Raw genomic sequence first — 18,177 nt, 5'->3', positions numbered from 1 at the left:
TGGCTAAAACTTCCAGAAGTATGTTGAATAAGAGTGGTGAGAGTGGGCGACCTTGTCTTGTTCCTGATCTTAGTGGAAATGCTTTCAGTTTTTCACCATTGAGGACAATGTTGGCTGTGGGTTTGTCCTATATGGCCTTTATTATGTTGAGGAAAGTTCCCTCTATGCCTACTTTCTGCAGAGTTTTTATCATAAATGGGTGTTGAATTTTATTGAAAGCTTTCTCTGCATCTATTGAGATGATCATATGGTTCTTCTCCTTCAATTTGTTAATATGGTGTATCACATTGATTGATTTGCGTATATTGAAGAATCCTTGCATTCCTGGAATAAACTCCACTTGATCATGGTGTATGATCCTTTTAATATGCTGTTGGATTCTGTTTGCTAGTATTTTGTTGAGGATTTTTGCATCTATGTTCATCAGTGATATTGGCCTGTAGTTTTCTTTCTTTGTGACATCCTTGTCTGGTTTTATCATCAGGGTGATGGTGGCCTCGCAAAATGAGTTTGGGAGTGTTCGTTCCTCTGCTATATTTTGGAAGAGTTTGAGAAGGAGAGGTGTTAGCTCTTCTCTAAATGTTTGATAGAATTCGCCTGTGAAGCCCTCTGGTCCTGGGCTTTTGTTTGCTGGAAGATTTTTAATCACAGCTTCAATTTCAGTGCTTGTGATTGATCTGTTCATATTTTCTACTTCTTCCTGGTTCAGTCTTGGAAGGTTGTGCATTTCTAAGAATTTGTCCATTTCTTCCAGGTTGTCCATTTTATTAGCACAGAGTTGCTTGTACTAATCTCTCATGATCTTTTGTATTTCTGCAGTGTCAGTTGTTACTTCTCCTTTTTCATTTCTAATTCTATTGATTTGAGTCTTCTCCCTTTTTTTCTTGATGAGTCTGGCTAATGGTTTATCAATTTTGTTTATCTTCTCAAAGAACTAGCTGTTAGTTTTATTGATCTTTGTTATCGTTTCTTTCATTTCTTTTTCATTTATTTCTGATCTGATTTTTATGATTTCTTTCCTTCTGCTAACTTTGAGGGTTTTTTTGTACTTCTTTCTCTAATTGCTTTAGGTGCAAGGTTAGGTTGTTTATTCGAGATGTTTCCTGTTTCTTAAGGTAGGATTGTATTGCTATAAACTTCCCTCTCAGAACTGCTTTTGCTGCATCCCATAGGTTTTGGGTCGTCGTGTCTCCATTGTCATTTGTTTTTAGGTATGTTTTTATTTCCTCTTTGATTTCTTCAGTGATCACTTTGTTATTAAGTAGTGTATTGTTTAGCCTCCATGTGTTTGTACTTTTTACAGATCTTTTCCTGTAATTGATATCTAGTCTCATAGCGTTGTGGTCAGTAAAGATACTTGATACAATTTAAATTTTCTTACATTTACCAAGGCTTGATTTGTGACCCAAGGTATGATCTATCTGGAGAATGTTCCATGAGCACTTGAGAAAAATGTGTATTATGTTGTTTTTGGATGGAATGTCCTATAAATATCAATTAAGTCCATCTTGTTTAATGTGTCATTTAAAGCTTGTTTTTCCTTATTTATTTTCATTTTGGATGATCTGTCCATTGGTGAAAGTGGGGTGTTAAAGTCCCCTACTATGAATGTGTTATTGTCAATTTCCCCTTTTATGGCTGTTAGTATTTGCCTTATGTATTGAGGTGCTCCTATGTTGGGTGCATAAATATTTACAATTGTTATATCTTCTTCTTGGATTGATCCCTTGATCATTATGTAGTGTCCTCCTTTGTCTCTTCTAATAGTCTTTATTTTAAAGTCTATTTTGTCTGATATGAGAATTGCTACTCCAGCTTTCTTTTGGTTTCCATTTGTGTGGAATATCTTTTTCCATCCCCTTACTTTCAGTCTGTGTGGGTCTCTTGTAGACAGCATATATATGGGTCTTGTTTTTGTATCCATTCAGCCAATCTGTGTCTTTTGGTGGAAGCATTTAGTCCATTTACATTTAAGGTAATTATCGATATGTATGTTCCTATTCCCATTTTCTTAATTGTTTTGGGTTCATTATTGTAGGTCTTTTCCTTCTCTTGTGTTTCTTGCCTAGAGAAGTTCCTTTAGCATTTGTTGTTAAGCTGGTTTGGTGGTGCTGAACTCTCTCAGTTTTTGCTTGTCTGTAAAGGTTTTAGTTTCTCTGTCAAATCTGAATGAGATCCTTGCTGGGTAGAGTAATCTTGGTTGCAGGTTTTTCTTCTTCATCACTTTCAATATGTCCTGCTGTTCCCTTCTGGCTTGCAGAGTTTCAGTTGAAAGAGCAGCTGTTAACCTTATGGGGATTCCCTTGTGTGTTATTTGTTGTTTTTCCCTTGCTGCTTTTAATATGTTTTCTTTTTATTTAATTTTTGACAGTTTCATTAATATGTGTCTTGGCATATTTCTCCTTGGATTTATCCTGTATGGAACTCTCTGTGCTTCCTGGACTTGATTAACTATTTCCTTTCCCATATTAGGTAAGTTTTCAACTATAATCTCTTCAAATATTTTCTCAGTCCCCTTCTTTTTCTCTTCTTTTTCTGGAACCCCTATAATTTGAATGTTGGTGCATTTAATGTTGTCCCAGAGGTCTCTGAGATTGTCCTCATTTCTTTTCATTCTTTTTTCTTTATTCTGCTCTGCAGTAGTTATTTCCACTATTTTATCTTCCAGGTCACTTATCTGTTCTTCTATCTCATTTATTCTGCTCTTGATCCCATCTAGAGTATTTTTAATTTCATTTATTGTGTTGTTCATCGTTGTTTGTTTCATCTTTAGTTCTTCTATGTCCTTGTTAATTGTTTCTTGCATTTTGTTTTTGTTTTTGTTTTGTGGTACATGGGCCTCTCACTGTTGTGGCCTCTCCCGTTGTGGAGCACAGGCTCCGGACGTGCAGGTTCAGTGGCCATGGCCCACAGGCCCAGCCGCTCCACGGCATGGGGGATCTTCCCGGACTGGGGCACAAACCCGTGTCCCCTGCATCTGCAGGGGGACTCTCAACCACTGCGCCACCAGTGAAGCCCTCTTGCATTTTGTCTATTTCCACAATTTTGGATCATTTTTACTATCATTATTCTGAATTCTTTTTCAGGTAGACTGCCTATTTCCTCTTCATTTGTTAGGTCTGGTGGGCTTTTATCTTGCTCCTTCATCTGCTGTGTGTTTTTCTGTCTTCTCATTTTGCTTATCTTACTGTGTTTGGGGTCTCCTTTTTGCAGGCTGCAGGTTTGTAGTTACCGTTGTTTTTGGTGTCTGTCCCCAGTGGCTAAGGTTGGTTCAGTGGGTTGTGTAGGCTTCCTGGTGGAGGAGACTAGTGCCTGTGTCCTGGTGGATGAGGCTGGATCTTGTCTTTCTGGTGGGCAGGTCTACATCTGGTGGTGTGTTTTGGGGTGTCTTTGGGCTTATTATGATTTTAGGCAGCCTCTCTGCTAATGGGTGGGGTTGTGTTCCTGTCTTGCTAGTTGTTTGGCATAGGATGTCCAGCACTGTAGCTTGCTGGTCATTGAGTGAAGCTGGGTGTTGGTGTTGAGATGGAGATCTCTGGGAGATTTTCGCCATTTGTTATTATGTGGAGCTGGGAGGTCTCTTGTGGACCAGTGTCCTGAAGTTGGCTCTCCCACCTGGGGCAGAGCACTGACTCCTGGCTGCAGCACCAAGAGGCTTTCATCCACACGACTCAGAATAAAAGGGAGAAAAAGTAGAAAGAAAGAATTAGTAGGAGTAGAAAGAAAGAAACAAAGAAAGGAGGGAGGGAGGAAGGAAGGAAAGAAGGAGGGAAGGAAGGAAAAAAGAAGGAAAGAAAGAAGATAAAGTAAAATAAAATAAAGTAAGGTAAAATATAATAAAGTTATTAAAATAAAAAATAATTATTAAGAAAAAAATTAAAAACAACAAAAAAAAAACACAAAAAAACGGACGGATAGAACCCTAGGACAAATGGTGGAAGCAAAGCTATACAGACAAAATCTCACACAGAAGCATACACATACACACTCACAAAAAGAGGAAAAGGGGAAAAAATCATAAATCTTGCTCTTAAAGTCCACCTCCTCAATTTGGGATGATTCGTTGTCTATTCAGGTATTCCACAGATGCAGGTACATCAAGTTGATTGTGGAGCTTTAATCCCTGCTCCTGAGGCCGCTGGGAGAGATTTCCCTTTCTCTTCTTTGTTCTCACAGCTCCCGGGGCTCAGTTTTGGATTCGGTCCCGCCTCTGCGTGTAGGTCGCCGGAGGGCGTCTGTTCTTCGCTCAGACAGGACGGGGTTAAAGGAGCAGCTGCTTCGGGAACTCTGGCGCACTCAGGCCGGGTGGAGGGAGGGGCACGGAGTGCGGGGCGGGCCTGCGGCGGCAGAGGCCGGCGTGACGTTGCATGAGCCTGAGGCGCGCCGTGCGTCCTCCCGGGGGAGTAGTCCCTGGATCCCGGGACCCTGACAGTGGCGGGCTGCACAGGCTCCCCGGAAGGGAGGTGTGGATAGTAACCTGTGCTCACACACAGGCTTCTTGGTGGCGGAAGCAGCAGCCTTAGCGTCTCATGCCCGTCTCTGGGGTCCGCGCTTTTAGCCACGGCTCGCGGCCGACTCTGGAGCTCCTTTAAGCAGCGCTCTTAATCCCCTCCAGGTACGTGGGGCGTTTCTTGCCTTTTGGGAGGTCTGAGGTCTTCTGCCAGCGTTCAATAGGTGTTCTGTAGGAGTTGTTCCACGTGTAGATGTATTTCTGGTGTATCCGGCCCGCCGTCCGCACGACTGTCGCGGCTTCGGCCGCCTCCTGCTTTCTAGTTTGAATAACCTAGAAGACAAAAAATATAGGCAGGTTTGTTATGAGCATCAGATAAAAGTTTCAACCCTGGAGAATGCTTTTGTTAAAGGTTATATGTAAGTTCCCCTTTCTTGAGCACCTTTAAGCCCAGAGATAAACAGATGTCTCTTTTCTTGTGTATTTTCTTCCAGTCATGGAAAGATAAAAATATCAAGGTGAGAAGGGACCTTAAAAATAAATGTCAGCCAGCCATCTCCCTGGTCCTTGGATTCCCTAGGTGACATCCCACAAGATCGATATCACCTGCTCTGTGGAGCTTATTCATTGGCTGTCACTGGGACAAGTTGCTCACTTAGACACGAGGCAAGATATTTCTGTTTTAACCCGAATTGTTAAAAGATCCATGGCTCCTTTTATTAAACTGAATTATTTTTCCCTGGTTGACTTCTGCTTTCTTAGTGCCACACACGAAAAGTATTTCTTCTTTCAGAGTTTGAAGGCAACTGTGGTTTCACTCAAGAATTCTTGCCTGTGCTTCCCTATGCTGTGTCTACCCAATGCCCCTGTTTCTTAGATGACATGAATTTTGACCCCTCAATAAGATGGGATAGTTTCCTTAGGAAAAAATTCCAGTTTTTCTGTTCTAGGTGGTACTCAGAATCAGCCGTGTTAGTTTCTGCGTGTTCAGGGGACTCAAGATTAGCATCACACCACCCCTTCCAAGGTGCCATTTGCCTTTTTCATAGATCACACATCACACTATTAATGGGGTGATTTTACTTGACAGTGAAGCTAGTATGAGCATCTCCATGGATACTTACAATTTTATTTTTCCTGCCATGGCTCTCTGCTGTTCTCATGGGCTTATTTGTGATTTCCCTCTCCTTCTATATCTAGCTTAAGATTGTCTAGATCAGAACTCCCATGGGCAAAATGCATGGCTCCCCATTCTCACGAGCTACACCCCATTCCTAGAAAGGTCGTATTTTTTAGGATTCTGCAATTCGGAAATCTAAATCTCATGCATACAGTGAACACTGTGACAATAATGGTATCCGACAGAATCAGATGTCTCTTTGAGTTCCCTTTCCCTGGATTTGTACCATATCAAAAAAAATGTTGTTAGGAGTGAAAAGTGGGAGTTTTGGAAAGATTAATTCCTTGTGTAGAAACCCAGTAATGTCTAGATCATCTAATTTTATTGAGAGGGAGAGAATATATTCACTTACGCCACAAATATTTATTCAGTTGCTACTTCTTTGATGCTGCTCAGGCATCTTTAAGTGTCAAGTGGCTAGTCTTTGTGGTAGGAACCATACTGTCTTCATTTTAGGTCTTTTAATGTTTATTTAATAAGTTCTGTTGGGTCTTCTGAGAATCTTGGATGAAAACATTTTCACATTATAGCCAAGTAATGGAACAGTTGAGAAGCTTCCTCTCTCCAGGCTTCCTCTTCCATGAAAAGGAGTCCAATTCAATCATTTATATTCTCATTGCCACCTACTTGTAATATTTAAATAAACAGTTATTTTTGCTCTTGGTGGTGTTGGGGGAGGGGCAATGTTTTTTGTTTTTTAATGACTCTCTTTTGCCCTATAAATAACTTCCCTTTCTATTGGCTCTCCAACCAGACCCATACCAAATATTCAGGGGCATCCCTATTTGTGTCTCATTTTAGTGACATGAGCTTACATCATGGACATTCACTGAAGTCTGAAACTTGTTTACAGCCTTATTAGTGCTAGATGGCAACCACCTCTGTAGTGCCAGATTCCTCTGATTTTGACAAGCCTGTACATAGTAATAAGTGGCTTTAATTCATGTATTATTTTGGAGCCTTCAAAAGACATTCACTTGCTTCCTTTCGCTTGATATTCGCAGTAGACAAGACCGCAGTCTTTCTCCATTTTGCTAACATGGGAACCACAGCTCAGAAAACATGCAACTTACAGAAGGACCAGAACCCAAGTAGGCCCCTGGGGCTCTTTCCAATATTTCATATAAATGTCTCTTCTCTTCATCTCAAGAAATTTTGAGGTTCTCCCTGGGGAGACTTTATATTTTAAAAGTGGATGGAGGTTTTTCTTTGCCAGATGAATGTAATGATGGAAATATATACTTTCTAAATGTCAAACAACAGAAGAATAGTTAAATAAATTATGACAGATCTATACACTGGGATTCTATGTGACTATTAAAATTAATGTTTCAAAGAATATGTAATGATACAGGGAACTGCTCTTGGCTGTATCAGTGTGGGATACTAAACAGCAAGCTCCCAATTTTGTTTCAGAATTATGCATGAAAAAAAACGCTGGAACTAAATATGCCAAAATGTTAACGGAGTTTTCTGGATAGCAGGATTATGGTTTTCTTTTCTTTTTTTATACCTTTCTGATTTTTCCAGTTTTTTCTTCAGTGAACTCATATAATCAGAAAAACATACATGTTATCTTAGTTATACTCCACAAATTTTTACTTTTAGCTAAAGGAATCCTTTGAGTGGTTCTTGTTATCTTTCATTTTTAAAATTAAATCTGAAATGAGTGGGTTAATTTTTATTATTAGTGTATACATTTGAAATAAATAACATTTTTAGAGTATATATTTTAAGTCGATCATTGTAACTCACTTGCTGGTCTGTTTTTTCCTGACAGTGACCCCTTTTTACATAATTCATTAACTCAGTCAAATATTTTGAGGGCTTTCTAGATGTATCAGGCTGAAGATACCTTGGACGAAGGCAGCTCAGTCTCTGCTCTCAAGAAATACCATTCTGGTTGGAGATACAGTAGTCGGAGCGTAGAATGAACTGTGCGAGGGCTAGGCTGGTACTCAGGGACTGCAAAGAAAGGATGCTAAATTCATGGGTCCTGGGGGAGGTCGGGGAGCCCTCCTGGAAGAGTTGCCTTTTGAGCTGAAAGCAGCTGTTCTCTTTTGGATGACCAACCTCAGATTTAGAAATAATGACAACATAAGTAAATCTTCTTAAGCTATGTAGGCAGTTGTTGCTGGAATTCCTTTCATCTTCAGCATTTCCCTTTCTGTCTGTTTATGTGGGTTTACTGAAGGTTAGTGGTTATACCAAAGCATAATAGTCTTGCTCTGAGATGATCCTAATGATATGCTTTTATAGTGTTTCCGAGTACATATCCTTTTACGAGTGATTAACACTGATTTTGATCGCTTTTTTCATCCCTATTTCATTCCTCTGCCTCTTCCTACTTAGCCGAGGGAGGCAGATAGGGTTTTTTGTTCCTGTTTTACAAACATAAACGGAGTCACAGAATGATCAATAGATTTCTCCAAATTATGAGGTGAGTCAGCAGTGGAACTGGGAAGAGAAACCAGGGTTTCTTTGTTCGACGCTCTGACTTCTAAAGTATTTCTCCATGTAAGTAGAATAAGTTGTTTGCCAAAAATGCATTCACCTTTTAAATCTTCACTGAAAGTAATGAGCTTAAAATAAAGTCCTACAGAGGTAATCGTATTGTTACAGCTTAGAACAGAAGTTAAGGCTATTTGGGTAGATTAAAATGAGTCCTGAGTGAGGCTTAATATTTGGTCTATTTAATTAATTTGTTCAGCAACGGATTTTAATTCTCTTTGAAAAAAAGAATAATTGAAACAGTGTCAGACCCATTTAAGAACATTATGGGATCCATTCTGATTAATTTTAAAAATGTTATCTAAGAAGGACAGGATTCAAAATGAAATCAAAATTGACAATACTTATATTTCATGATACTGGATGATTGTAACTTTATTATCAGAAGGTTTTCCTATAATCCATTGATGAAAATACACCGGACCCTTGAACAAGATGGGTTTGAACTGTGCAGGTCCACTTATACACGGAATTTTTTCACTGAGTACGTTCTACAGGATCTGAGGTTGGTTGAATCCACAGATGTGGAACCCTATATAAGGAGGGCCGACTCTAAAGTTATGCTTGAATTTTCAACCGCGTGGTCTCTTGGTGCCCCTGACCCCCACGTTGTTCAAGGGTCACCTGTAAAAGTGTCTTAATGTTCTTAGTAATTATTTTTACTATTAAAATAATTAATACTCTAATAATAATGTGATAGTCATTATGCATATTATGCTAAAATATCTGAAGCAACAGTGTAAATGAATATGAAGGGAAATAAATACTTTTAATTATTTCATTGAAGTTTTTTCTTCTAATTAAAAATATTCATAGGGAATTCCTCCAGTGGTTAGGACTCTGCACTTTCACTGCCAAGGGCCTGGGTTCAGTCCCTGGTCAGGAAACTAAGATCTCACAAGCTGTGCAGTGTGGGCAAAAAATAATAACAAAAAAATGTTTTAAATAAAAAATAAAAATGTTCATATATTTTGAATTCATTATGGAAAAAAATAAAGCTTAAACCATGTACCATATTTTTATTTAAAATACATACTTTATTGATTTAAGTACAGAAAATGTTGCATTAATTGGAGTTTTGAGAACTTTAGAATACAGGAATGGTTCTATTATATTTTATGTAGAATGACATTTTTATTTTCCACAATTGTAGTGATCTAATTTTTTAGTTATTATTTCAGATTCTTTCATTTTTGGCTCCTGTACCCAACCAGGCCTAAGATTTTCTATGTAATGCATCATTTATATTGCCATCAAATACTGTTTATCAGGATGCCATTTAGGCTTTGTTTCTAGGAAAAATGAAGAAACAACCTCATCACAATACTGCATTCAGAGTTCGAGAGGGATATAAGTAGAAACCCATACTTGTGTGGGGATCTAGAATTTACATCTTACCTAAACTTGGCGAGGGCAGAGTGACACTTTGCGGTACTGCCTTTCTGTCTTTTACCCTGAGGTTCTGCATTGCTGGGATTGGGGGAAACAGAGGATGATCCAGCAGCCACATGGTAATTGCCAGGCAGTCTTATCTGGGTACCCGTGGGCAAGTTATTTCACCTTCTGGGACTTTAATCACTGATCTTTGAACAGAAGAGTATGATAGACATGAAAATAGATACAAAGGAAAAATACAGACATTGACTGTTGTTGAAGTATGCAGGAAAGCTGATGAAATCTATTGAATTATGTACCAGTATCAAAAATTGGAAAAAGTCTCCAACTGGCTGCAGTTGGGTAGAATTTTGAATGTAAGGGGTAATGAAAGAATAGAATCGTGGAACACAGGTAGATGAGATTAATACTGGAAAGCTTCACATTGGGGACTCTGAGGGTGGGGAATCTGTATACCTTGGATCAGCCAAGATAGTAGTGATTTTTTAAGATCCAGAGTTCACAAATTAGAGTAATGACCCCAGGCAGAAGAGGGTGTGTGTGTGTGTGTCTGTGTGTGTGTGTGTGTGTGTCTGTGTGTGTGTCTGTGTGTCTGTGTGTCCTCATTTGGATAGATGATTAACTATTAGAGTTACCCTAATCAGGATTCAGGTGGTGATGAAATAGGTTGTACTTCCTTAAATATAGACTTGCAGTAATTTTGATCTGCTTCATTTCCGTGGTATAGGAGAGCAGACTTTCGTGCCAAACTCCCTGAGTTTGAATCCTAGTCCTGCCATTTTGTCATGGACCCTGTCAAAGTTACTTAATTGCTTTGTTCCTTAGTTTTTCCCCTCCGTAAAATGGGGATAATATTGGTACCAACCACATAGATGGAGATTTGATAGGTCAGTTAAGGCACGCAAATCATTTAGAATCATTCCTGGAACTCAAGAAGTGATAAGCGTTAGCAGTAATGGTCGATAATTCATCATGTAACTTATCAAAGCACTTTCCTATGTGCATTTTTGTCTGAATCCATTTGATTCTCTTAAGGAAGCAAGGCTCAGAGAACTGAGGTTCCCAGTCTAGTAAACACTGAACAGCTAGGCTGGAGCCCCTGGCCTCCAACTCCAGTCCTGCCCAAGTGGGTTTTTTTTTTGTCCATAGCTGGGACTGGATTCTTTCCCAGAAGCAGAGCTGTGTGGGAAGTTGTAACTCAGAGATCAAGGGGAAAATGTGAACTTGCTGGGTCTTCCCCCTTCTAACAGCCCCTGCTTCTCTTCCTAATCACACTCCCCTCTCTGCCCCAGACACTCCAGAACTGCGACCTTCCAACCAAGCTTTAAGGAATCGAATCCTACTCTAACATGCATCCGTCTCTGTATCCTCAGGAATGAGGGGAGACTCTTATTTCATTGGGACGAGGAGCCTGGGGCAGCAGGGGCACATCCCGGAAGATGGAGGACTCTTCCTGCTCTGCTGCATAGACAGAGACTGGGCTGTGACTCAGTGTTTCACGGAGGAGGCCTTTCAAGCAATCACGGACTTCACGGACCTCCCAAACTCACTGTTTGCATGCAACGTCCACCAGTCGGTGTTTGAAGGGGATGAGAGCAAGGTAAGAAGCCTTTCTGCTCCTGAAACAGGGGGAGATGTGGCATTATCCCCCCAATATTTCCATTGCTTCTTTGTGGTTAATGTTTGGAAGTTTTTGAAAATGTTTACTTGGCACTTTTCTTGGCATGCATAGCAAGAGCAGAAAAGCCTGTTCTATTGTCAGTTGACATTGGAGGTACTCACAACAAGATTGTATGGGAGACTGTGTTGAATCAGATCTCGATGTCTGCCACTCAGAGGTCTGTCTAACAATGGTGTTGGGAATAGTGATTGCAGGGAATACCCCTTGGGCTAGGAAGCAGATGTTGTTAAAAAAAAAAAATTTTATTTTCCCCTATTCTGCCCAAAGCTTAATTTGCCTTGCCCTACGCAGCACAAGCTCTCTTTCCCCCTTACTCTTCCTGCAGTTTGATGACTGTTCTAACAATAGTTTCTTAAATTGGGCCCCAAGTCCTGCAGCACTTACTAGAAAGGTAAATTGGTTGGCCATATGAGACTTGCTTTGCTCAAGCGGGTAGAATTGTTTTGGGTGTGTTGTAAGAATTTGCGTGAAAATGCTTAACTCCTTGATTTGAAATAATTAGGGAATGAGGTTGTCTATGTACAAGCATTTTCCAGAATATGAAGCTTCCATTTTAAGAGTCAGCTTGATTTAGTGGAAGCATTCTTGGCCATCAGAGTAAATATTCCTTTTGGAGGTCTTGCGAAAGTTTACTTCGGATTTCTCTGACGTTTTAACAACAGAGTCTAAATGGATCAAACCTTCCCTTGTGGATGTGGATTTCTAATTGTAAAATCTATTACTAGGCTACGTTGTAAAACATAGCCAACATTTTTGGGGGGAAAGAGCCTTTTTTTTCTACATTAAAGTATGGCTCTGTGTGAGATTAAGAGTAGGATTTATGATCGCTGTTTCACAAACTTGGACTGTTTTTGCCAACTGCTGAAGTCCAAACTCTGTTGCCTGAACACAATTACTGGAAGTCTTTGTTCTGAATTTTATTGGTTTTGTAAGCAATCTTGATAGCCCAGAGGATTAGGCATTATTTCAAGCCATATAAAGGTAGTTTTATAATAATATTATTTTGGAGTTGAACAGTTGAAATGATGGGCTAAAAATAATTTGAAGTCCAAGGAATTATATGTGATTAGAACCTCCAGAGCTATCATCAGCAGACTATTTGAAGTAAGAAAATGACACATAGCCTTTTGGAAAGAAACTGGGAATTTTGCTCTTGGATTATAACCAGGGTTTAACACAGATTATAATTTATTCAGAGCACGTCATTTCCCCTGAAATCTACCTGATGTTAATTAACTATGAAACAAAGTTCCGTGTTTTCTTGTTCTCTCATCTATTTAAATATCAACAATTAGAAGGATTTTCCTTAGAGTTTTTTTTACTTTAACATCTTTATTGGAGTATAATTGTTTTACAGTGGTATGTTAGATTCTGCTTTATAACAAAGTGAATCGGCTATACGTATACATATATCCCCATATCTCCTCCCTCTTGCATCTCCCTCCCACCCTCCCTATCCCACCCCTCTAGGGGGTCACAAAGCACCAAACTGATCTCCCTGTGCTATGCCGCGACTTCCCACTAGCTATCTATTTTACATTAGGTAGTATATAAAAGTCCATGCCACTCTCTCACTTTGTCCCAGCTTACCCTTGCCCCCGCCATGTCCTCAAGTCCATTCTCTATGTCTGTGTCTTTATTCCTGTCCTGCACCTAGGTTCTTCAGTACAGTTTTTTTTTTTTTAGATTCCATATCTATGTGTTAGCATACAGTATTTGTTTTTCTCTTTCTGACTTAATTCACTCTGTATGACAGACTCTAGGTCCATCCACCTCACTACAAATAACTCAATTTCGTTTCTTTTTATGGCTAATATTCCATTGTATATATGTGCTACATCTTGTTTATCCATTCATCTGTTGATGGACACTTAGGTTGCTTCCATGTCCTGGCTATTGTAAATAGAGCTGCAGTGAACATTGTGGTACATGACTCTTTTTGAATTATGGTTTTCTCAGGGTATATGCCGAGATTGTTGGGGATCTTGGCATATTGAAGTGGGATTGTTGGGTCATATGGTAGTTCTATTTTTAATTTTTTAAGGAACCTCCCTACTGTTCTCCATAGTGGCTGTATCAATTTACATACCACCAACAGTGCAAGAGGGTTCCCTTTTCTCCACACTCTCCCCAGCATTTATAGTTTGTAGATTTTTTGATGATGGCCATTGTGACTGGTGTGAGGTGATACCTCATTGTAGTTTTGATTTGCATTTCTCTAATGATTTGTGATGTTGAGCATCCTTTCATGTGTTTGTTAGCTATCTGTGGTCTTTTTTGGAGAAATGTCTATTTAGGTCTTCTGCCCATTTTTGGATTGGGTTGTTTGTTTTTTTGATATTGAGCTGCATGAGCTGCTTGTAAATTTTGGAGATTAATCCTTTGTCAGTTGCTTCATTTGCAAATATTTTCTCCCATTCTGAGGGTTGTCTTTTGGTCTTGTTTAAGGTTTCCTTTGCAGTGCAAACTTTTAAGTTTCATTAGGTCCCATTTGTTTATTTTAGTCTTTATTTCCATTTCTCTAGAAGGTGGATCAAAAAGGATCTTGCTGTGATTTATGTCATAGAGTGTTCTGCCTATGTTTTCCTCTAAGAGTTTTATAGTGTCTGGCCTTACATATAGGTCTTTAATCCATTTTGAGTTTATTTTTGTGTATGGTGTTAGGGAGTGTTCTAATTTCATTCTTTTACATGTACCTGTCCAGTTTTCCCAACATCACTTAGTGAAGAGGCTGTCTTTTCTCCATTGTATATACTTGCCTCCTTTATCAAAAATAAGACGACCATACGTGCATGCATGGGTTTATCTCTGGGCTTTCTATCCTGTTCCAGTGATCTATATTTCTGTTTTTGTGCCAGTACCATACTGTCTTTATTACTGTAGCTTTGTAGTATAGTCTGAAGTCAGGGAGCCTGATTCCTCCAGCTCCATGTTTCCTTCTCAAGATTGCTTTGGCTATTTGGGGTCTTTTGAGTTTCTATACAAATTGTGAAATTTTTTGTTCCAGTTCTGTGAAAAATGCCATTGGTAGTTTGATAGGGATTGTATTGAATCTGTACACTGCTTTGGGTAGTATAGTCATTTTCGCAATATTGATTCTTCCAGTCCAAGAACATGGTATATCTCTCCATCTGTCTGTATCATCTTTAAATTCTTTCATCAGTGTCTTATAGTTTTCTGCATACAGGTCTTTTGTCTCCTCAGGTAGGCTTATTCCTAGGTATTTTATTCTTTTTGTTGCAATGGTAAATGAGAGTGTTTCCTTAATTTCTCTTTCAGATTTTTCATCATTAGTGTATGGGAATGCAAGAGATTTCTGTGCATTAGTTTTGTACCTGCTACTATACCAAATTCATTGATTAGCTCTAGTAGTTTTCTGGTAACATCTTTATGATTCTCTATGTATAGTAGCATGTCATCTGCAAACAGTGACAGCTCTACTTCTTCTTTTCCAATTTGGATTCCTTTTATTTCTTTTTCTTCTCTGATTGCTGTGGCTAAAACTTCCAAAACTATGTTGAATAATAGTGGTGAGAATGGAGAACCTTGTCTTCTTCCTGATCTTAGAGGAAATGGTTTCAGTTTTTCACCATTGAGAATGATGTTGGCTGTGGGTTTGTTATATATGGCCTTTATTATGTTGAGGTAGGTTCCCTCTGTGCCTACTTTTCTGGAGGGTTTTTATCACAAATGGGTGTTGAATTTTGTCAAAAGCTTTCTCTGCATCTATTGAGATGATCCTATGGTTTTTCGCCTTCAATTTGTTAATATGGTGTATCACATTGATTGACTTGCATATATTGAAAAATCCTTGCATTCCTGGGATAAACCCCACTTGATCATGGTGTATGATCCTTTTAATGTGCTGCTGGATTCTGTTTGCCGGTTTTTTGTTGAGGATTTTTGCATCTATGTTGATCAGTGATGTTGGCCTCTGGTTTTCTTTCCTTGTGACATCTTTGTCTGGTTTTGGTACCTAGGGTTATGGTGGCCTCGTAGAATGAGTTTGGGAGTGTTCCCCCCTCTGCTATATTTTGGAAGAGTTTGAGAAGGATAGGTGTTAGCTCTCCTCTAAATGTTTGATAGAATTCGCCTGTGAAGCCATCTGATTCTGGGCTTCTGTTTGTTGGAAGATTTTTAATCACAGTTTTAATTTCAGTGCTTGTGATTGGTCTGTTCATATTTTCTACTTCTTCCTGGTTCAGTCTTGGAAGGTTGTGCTTTTCGAAGAATTTGTCCACTTCTTCCAGGTTGTCCATTTTATTGGCATATAGTTGCTTGTAGTAATCTCTCATGATCCTTCGTATTTCTGCCGTGTCATTTGTTACTTCTCCTTTTTCATTTCTAATTCTGTTGATTTGAGTCTCTCCCTTTTTTTCTTGATGAGTCTGGCTAATGGTTTATCAATTTTGTTTATCTTCTCAAAGAACCACGTTTTAGTTTTAGTGATCTTTGCTATCGTTTCCTTCATTTCTTTTTCATTTATTTCTGATCTGATCTTTATGATTTGTTTCCTTCTGCCAGCTTAGCAGATTTATTGTTCTTCTCTAATTGCTTTAGGTGTATGGTTAGGTTGTTTATTTGAGATGTTTCTTGAGGAAAGATTGTATTGCTGTAAGCTTCCCTCTTAGAACTGCTTTTGCTGCATCCCATAGGTTTTGGGTCATTGTGTTTTCAATGTCATTTGTTTCTAGGTATTTTTTTTATTTCCTCTTTGATTTCTTCAGTGATCTCTTGGTTATTAAGTAGTGTATTGTTTAGCCTCCATGTGTTTTTATTTTTTACAGATTTCTTCCTGTAATTGATATCTAGTCTCATAGCATTGTGGTCGGAAAAGATACTTGATACAATTTAAATTTTCTTACATTTACCAAGGCTTGATTTGTGACCCAGGATATGATCTCTCCTGGAGAATGTTCCATGAGCACTTGAGAAGAAAGTGTATTCTGTTGTTTTTGGATGGAATGTCCTATAAATATCAATTAAGTCCATCTTGTTTAATGTATCATTTAAAGCTTGTGTTTCCTTATTTATTTTCATTTTGGATGATGTGTCCATTGGTGAAAGTGGGGTGTTAAAGTCCCCTACTATGATTGAATTACTGTCAATTCCCCCTTTCTTGGCTGTTAGTATTTGCCTTATGTATTGAGGTGCTCCTATGTTGGGTGCATAAACATTTACCATTGTTATATCTTCTTCTTGGATTGATCCCTTGATCATTATGTAGTGTTCTTCTTTGTCTCTTGTAATAGTCTTTATTTTAAAGTTTATTTTGTCTGATATGAGAATTGCTAATCCATGTTTCTTTTGATTTCCATTTGCATGGAATATCTTTTTCCATCCCCTCACTTTCAGTCTGTATGTGTCCCTAGGTCTGAAGTGGGTCTCTTGTAGACAGCATATATACAGATCTTGTTTTGTTTCCATTCAGCCAGTCTGTGTCTCTTGGTTGGAGCATTTAATCCATTTACATGTAAGGTAATTATCGAAATGTATGTTCTTATTACCATTTTCTTAATTGTTTTGGGTTTGTTATTGTAGGTCTTTTCCTTCTCTTGTGTCCTGCCTACAGAAGTTTCTTTAGCAGTTGTTGTAAAGCTGGTTTGCTGGTGCTGAATTCTGTTAGCGTTTGCTTGTCTGTAAAGGTTTTAATTTCTCCATGAATCTGAATGAGATCCTTGCTGGGTAGAGTAATCTTGGTTGTAGGTTCTTCCCTTTCATCACTTTAAATATGTCCTGTCACTCTCTTCTGGGTTGCAGAGTTTCTGCTGAAAGATCAGCTGTTAACCTTATGGGAATTCCCTTGTATGTTATTTGTTGTTTTTTTCCTTGCTGCTTCTAATATTTTTTCTTTGTAGTTAATATCTGATAGTTTGATTAATATGTGTCTTGGCTTGTTTCTCCTTGGATTTATCCTGTATGGGGCTCTCTGTGCTTCCTGGACTTGACTGACCATTTCCTTTCCCATATTAGGGAAGTTTTCAACTGTAATGTCTTCAAATAGTTTCTCAATCTCTTTCTTTTTCTCTTCTTCTTCGGGACCCCTGTAATTCAAATGTTGGTGCATTTAATGTTGCCCCAGAGGTCTCTGAGACTGTCCTCAATTCTTTTCATTTTTTTTTCTGCTCTGCGGTAGTTATTTCCACTATTTTATCTTCCAGGTCCCTTATCTGTTCATCTGCCTCCGTTATTCTGCTGTTGATTCCTTCTAGAGAATTTTTAATTTCATTTGTTGTGTTGTTCATCATTGTTTGTTTGCTCTTTAGTTCTTCTAGGTCCTTATTAAACATTTCTTGTATTTTCTCCATTCTATTTCCAAGATTTTGGATCGTCTTTACTATCATTATTCTGAATTCTTTTTCAGGGAGACTGCCTATTTCCTCTTGTTTTTTTTGGTCTGGTGGGTTTTTACCTTGCTCCTTCATCTGCTGTGTGTTTCTCTGTCTTTTCATATTGCTTAACTTAACTGTGTTTGGGGTCTCCTTTTCATAGGCTGCATGTTCATAGTTCCCATTGTTTTTGGTGTCTGCCCCCAGTGGCTAAGGTTGGTTCAGTGGGTTGTGTAGGCTTCCTGGTGGAGGGGACTGGTGCCTGTGTTCTGGTGGGTGAGGCTGGATCTTGTCTTTCTGGTGGGCAGGACTGCATCCTGTGGTGTGTTATGGGGTGTCTGTGACCTTATTATGATTTTAGGCAGCCTCTCTGCTAATGTGTGGGGTTGTGTTTCTGTCTTGCTAGTTGTTTGACATAGGGTGTCCAGCACTGTAGCTTGCTGGTCTTTGAGTGGAGCTGGGTCTTAGCGTTGAGATGGTGATCTCTGGGAGGGCTTTTGCCATTTGATATTATGTGGAGCCAGGAGGTCTCTGGTGGACCAATGTCCTGAACTTGGCTCTCCCACCTCAGAGGCACAGGCCTGACACCCATCCAGATCACCAAGACCCTTTCAGCCATATGGCTCATAAG

General features: G+C 39.0%; 1 protein-coding gene across 2 annotated transcripts in view; it reads left to right on the top strand.

Moving 5' to 3' along the window:
* The window catches only part of RCAN2 (regulator of calcineurin 2), a 261,617-nt gene that overhangs the window by 33,402 nt on the left and 210,038 nt on the right, over nucleotides 1-18,177 (top strand). For both annotated transcript variants that reach the window (XM_032650011.1, XM_032650010.1), the window contains one exon: nucleotides 10,910-11,136. In XM_032650011.1, the coding sequence (XP_032505902.1) occupies nucleotides 10,912-11,136 (225 nt within the window). In that variant the 5' untranslated portion in view covers nucleotides 10,910-10,911. The remainder of the gene's footprint in view (nucleotides 1-10,909; nucleotides 11,137-18,177) is intronic.

This window comes from Phocoena sinus, chromosome 11, assembly GCF_008692025.1.
Source record: "Phocoena sinus isolate mPhoSin1 chromosome 11, mPhoSin1.pri, whole genome shotgun sequence".
NCBI lineage: Eukaryota > Metazoa > Chordata > Mammalia > Artiodactyla > Phocoenidae > Phocoena > Phocoena sinus.
The sequence above is the reverse complement of the archived record's forward strand: the minus strand, read 5'-3'. Positions and strand labels throughout refer to the sequence as shown.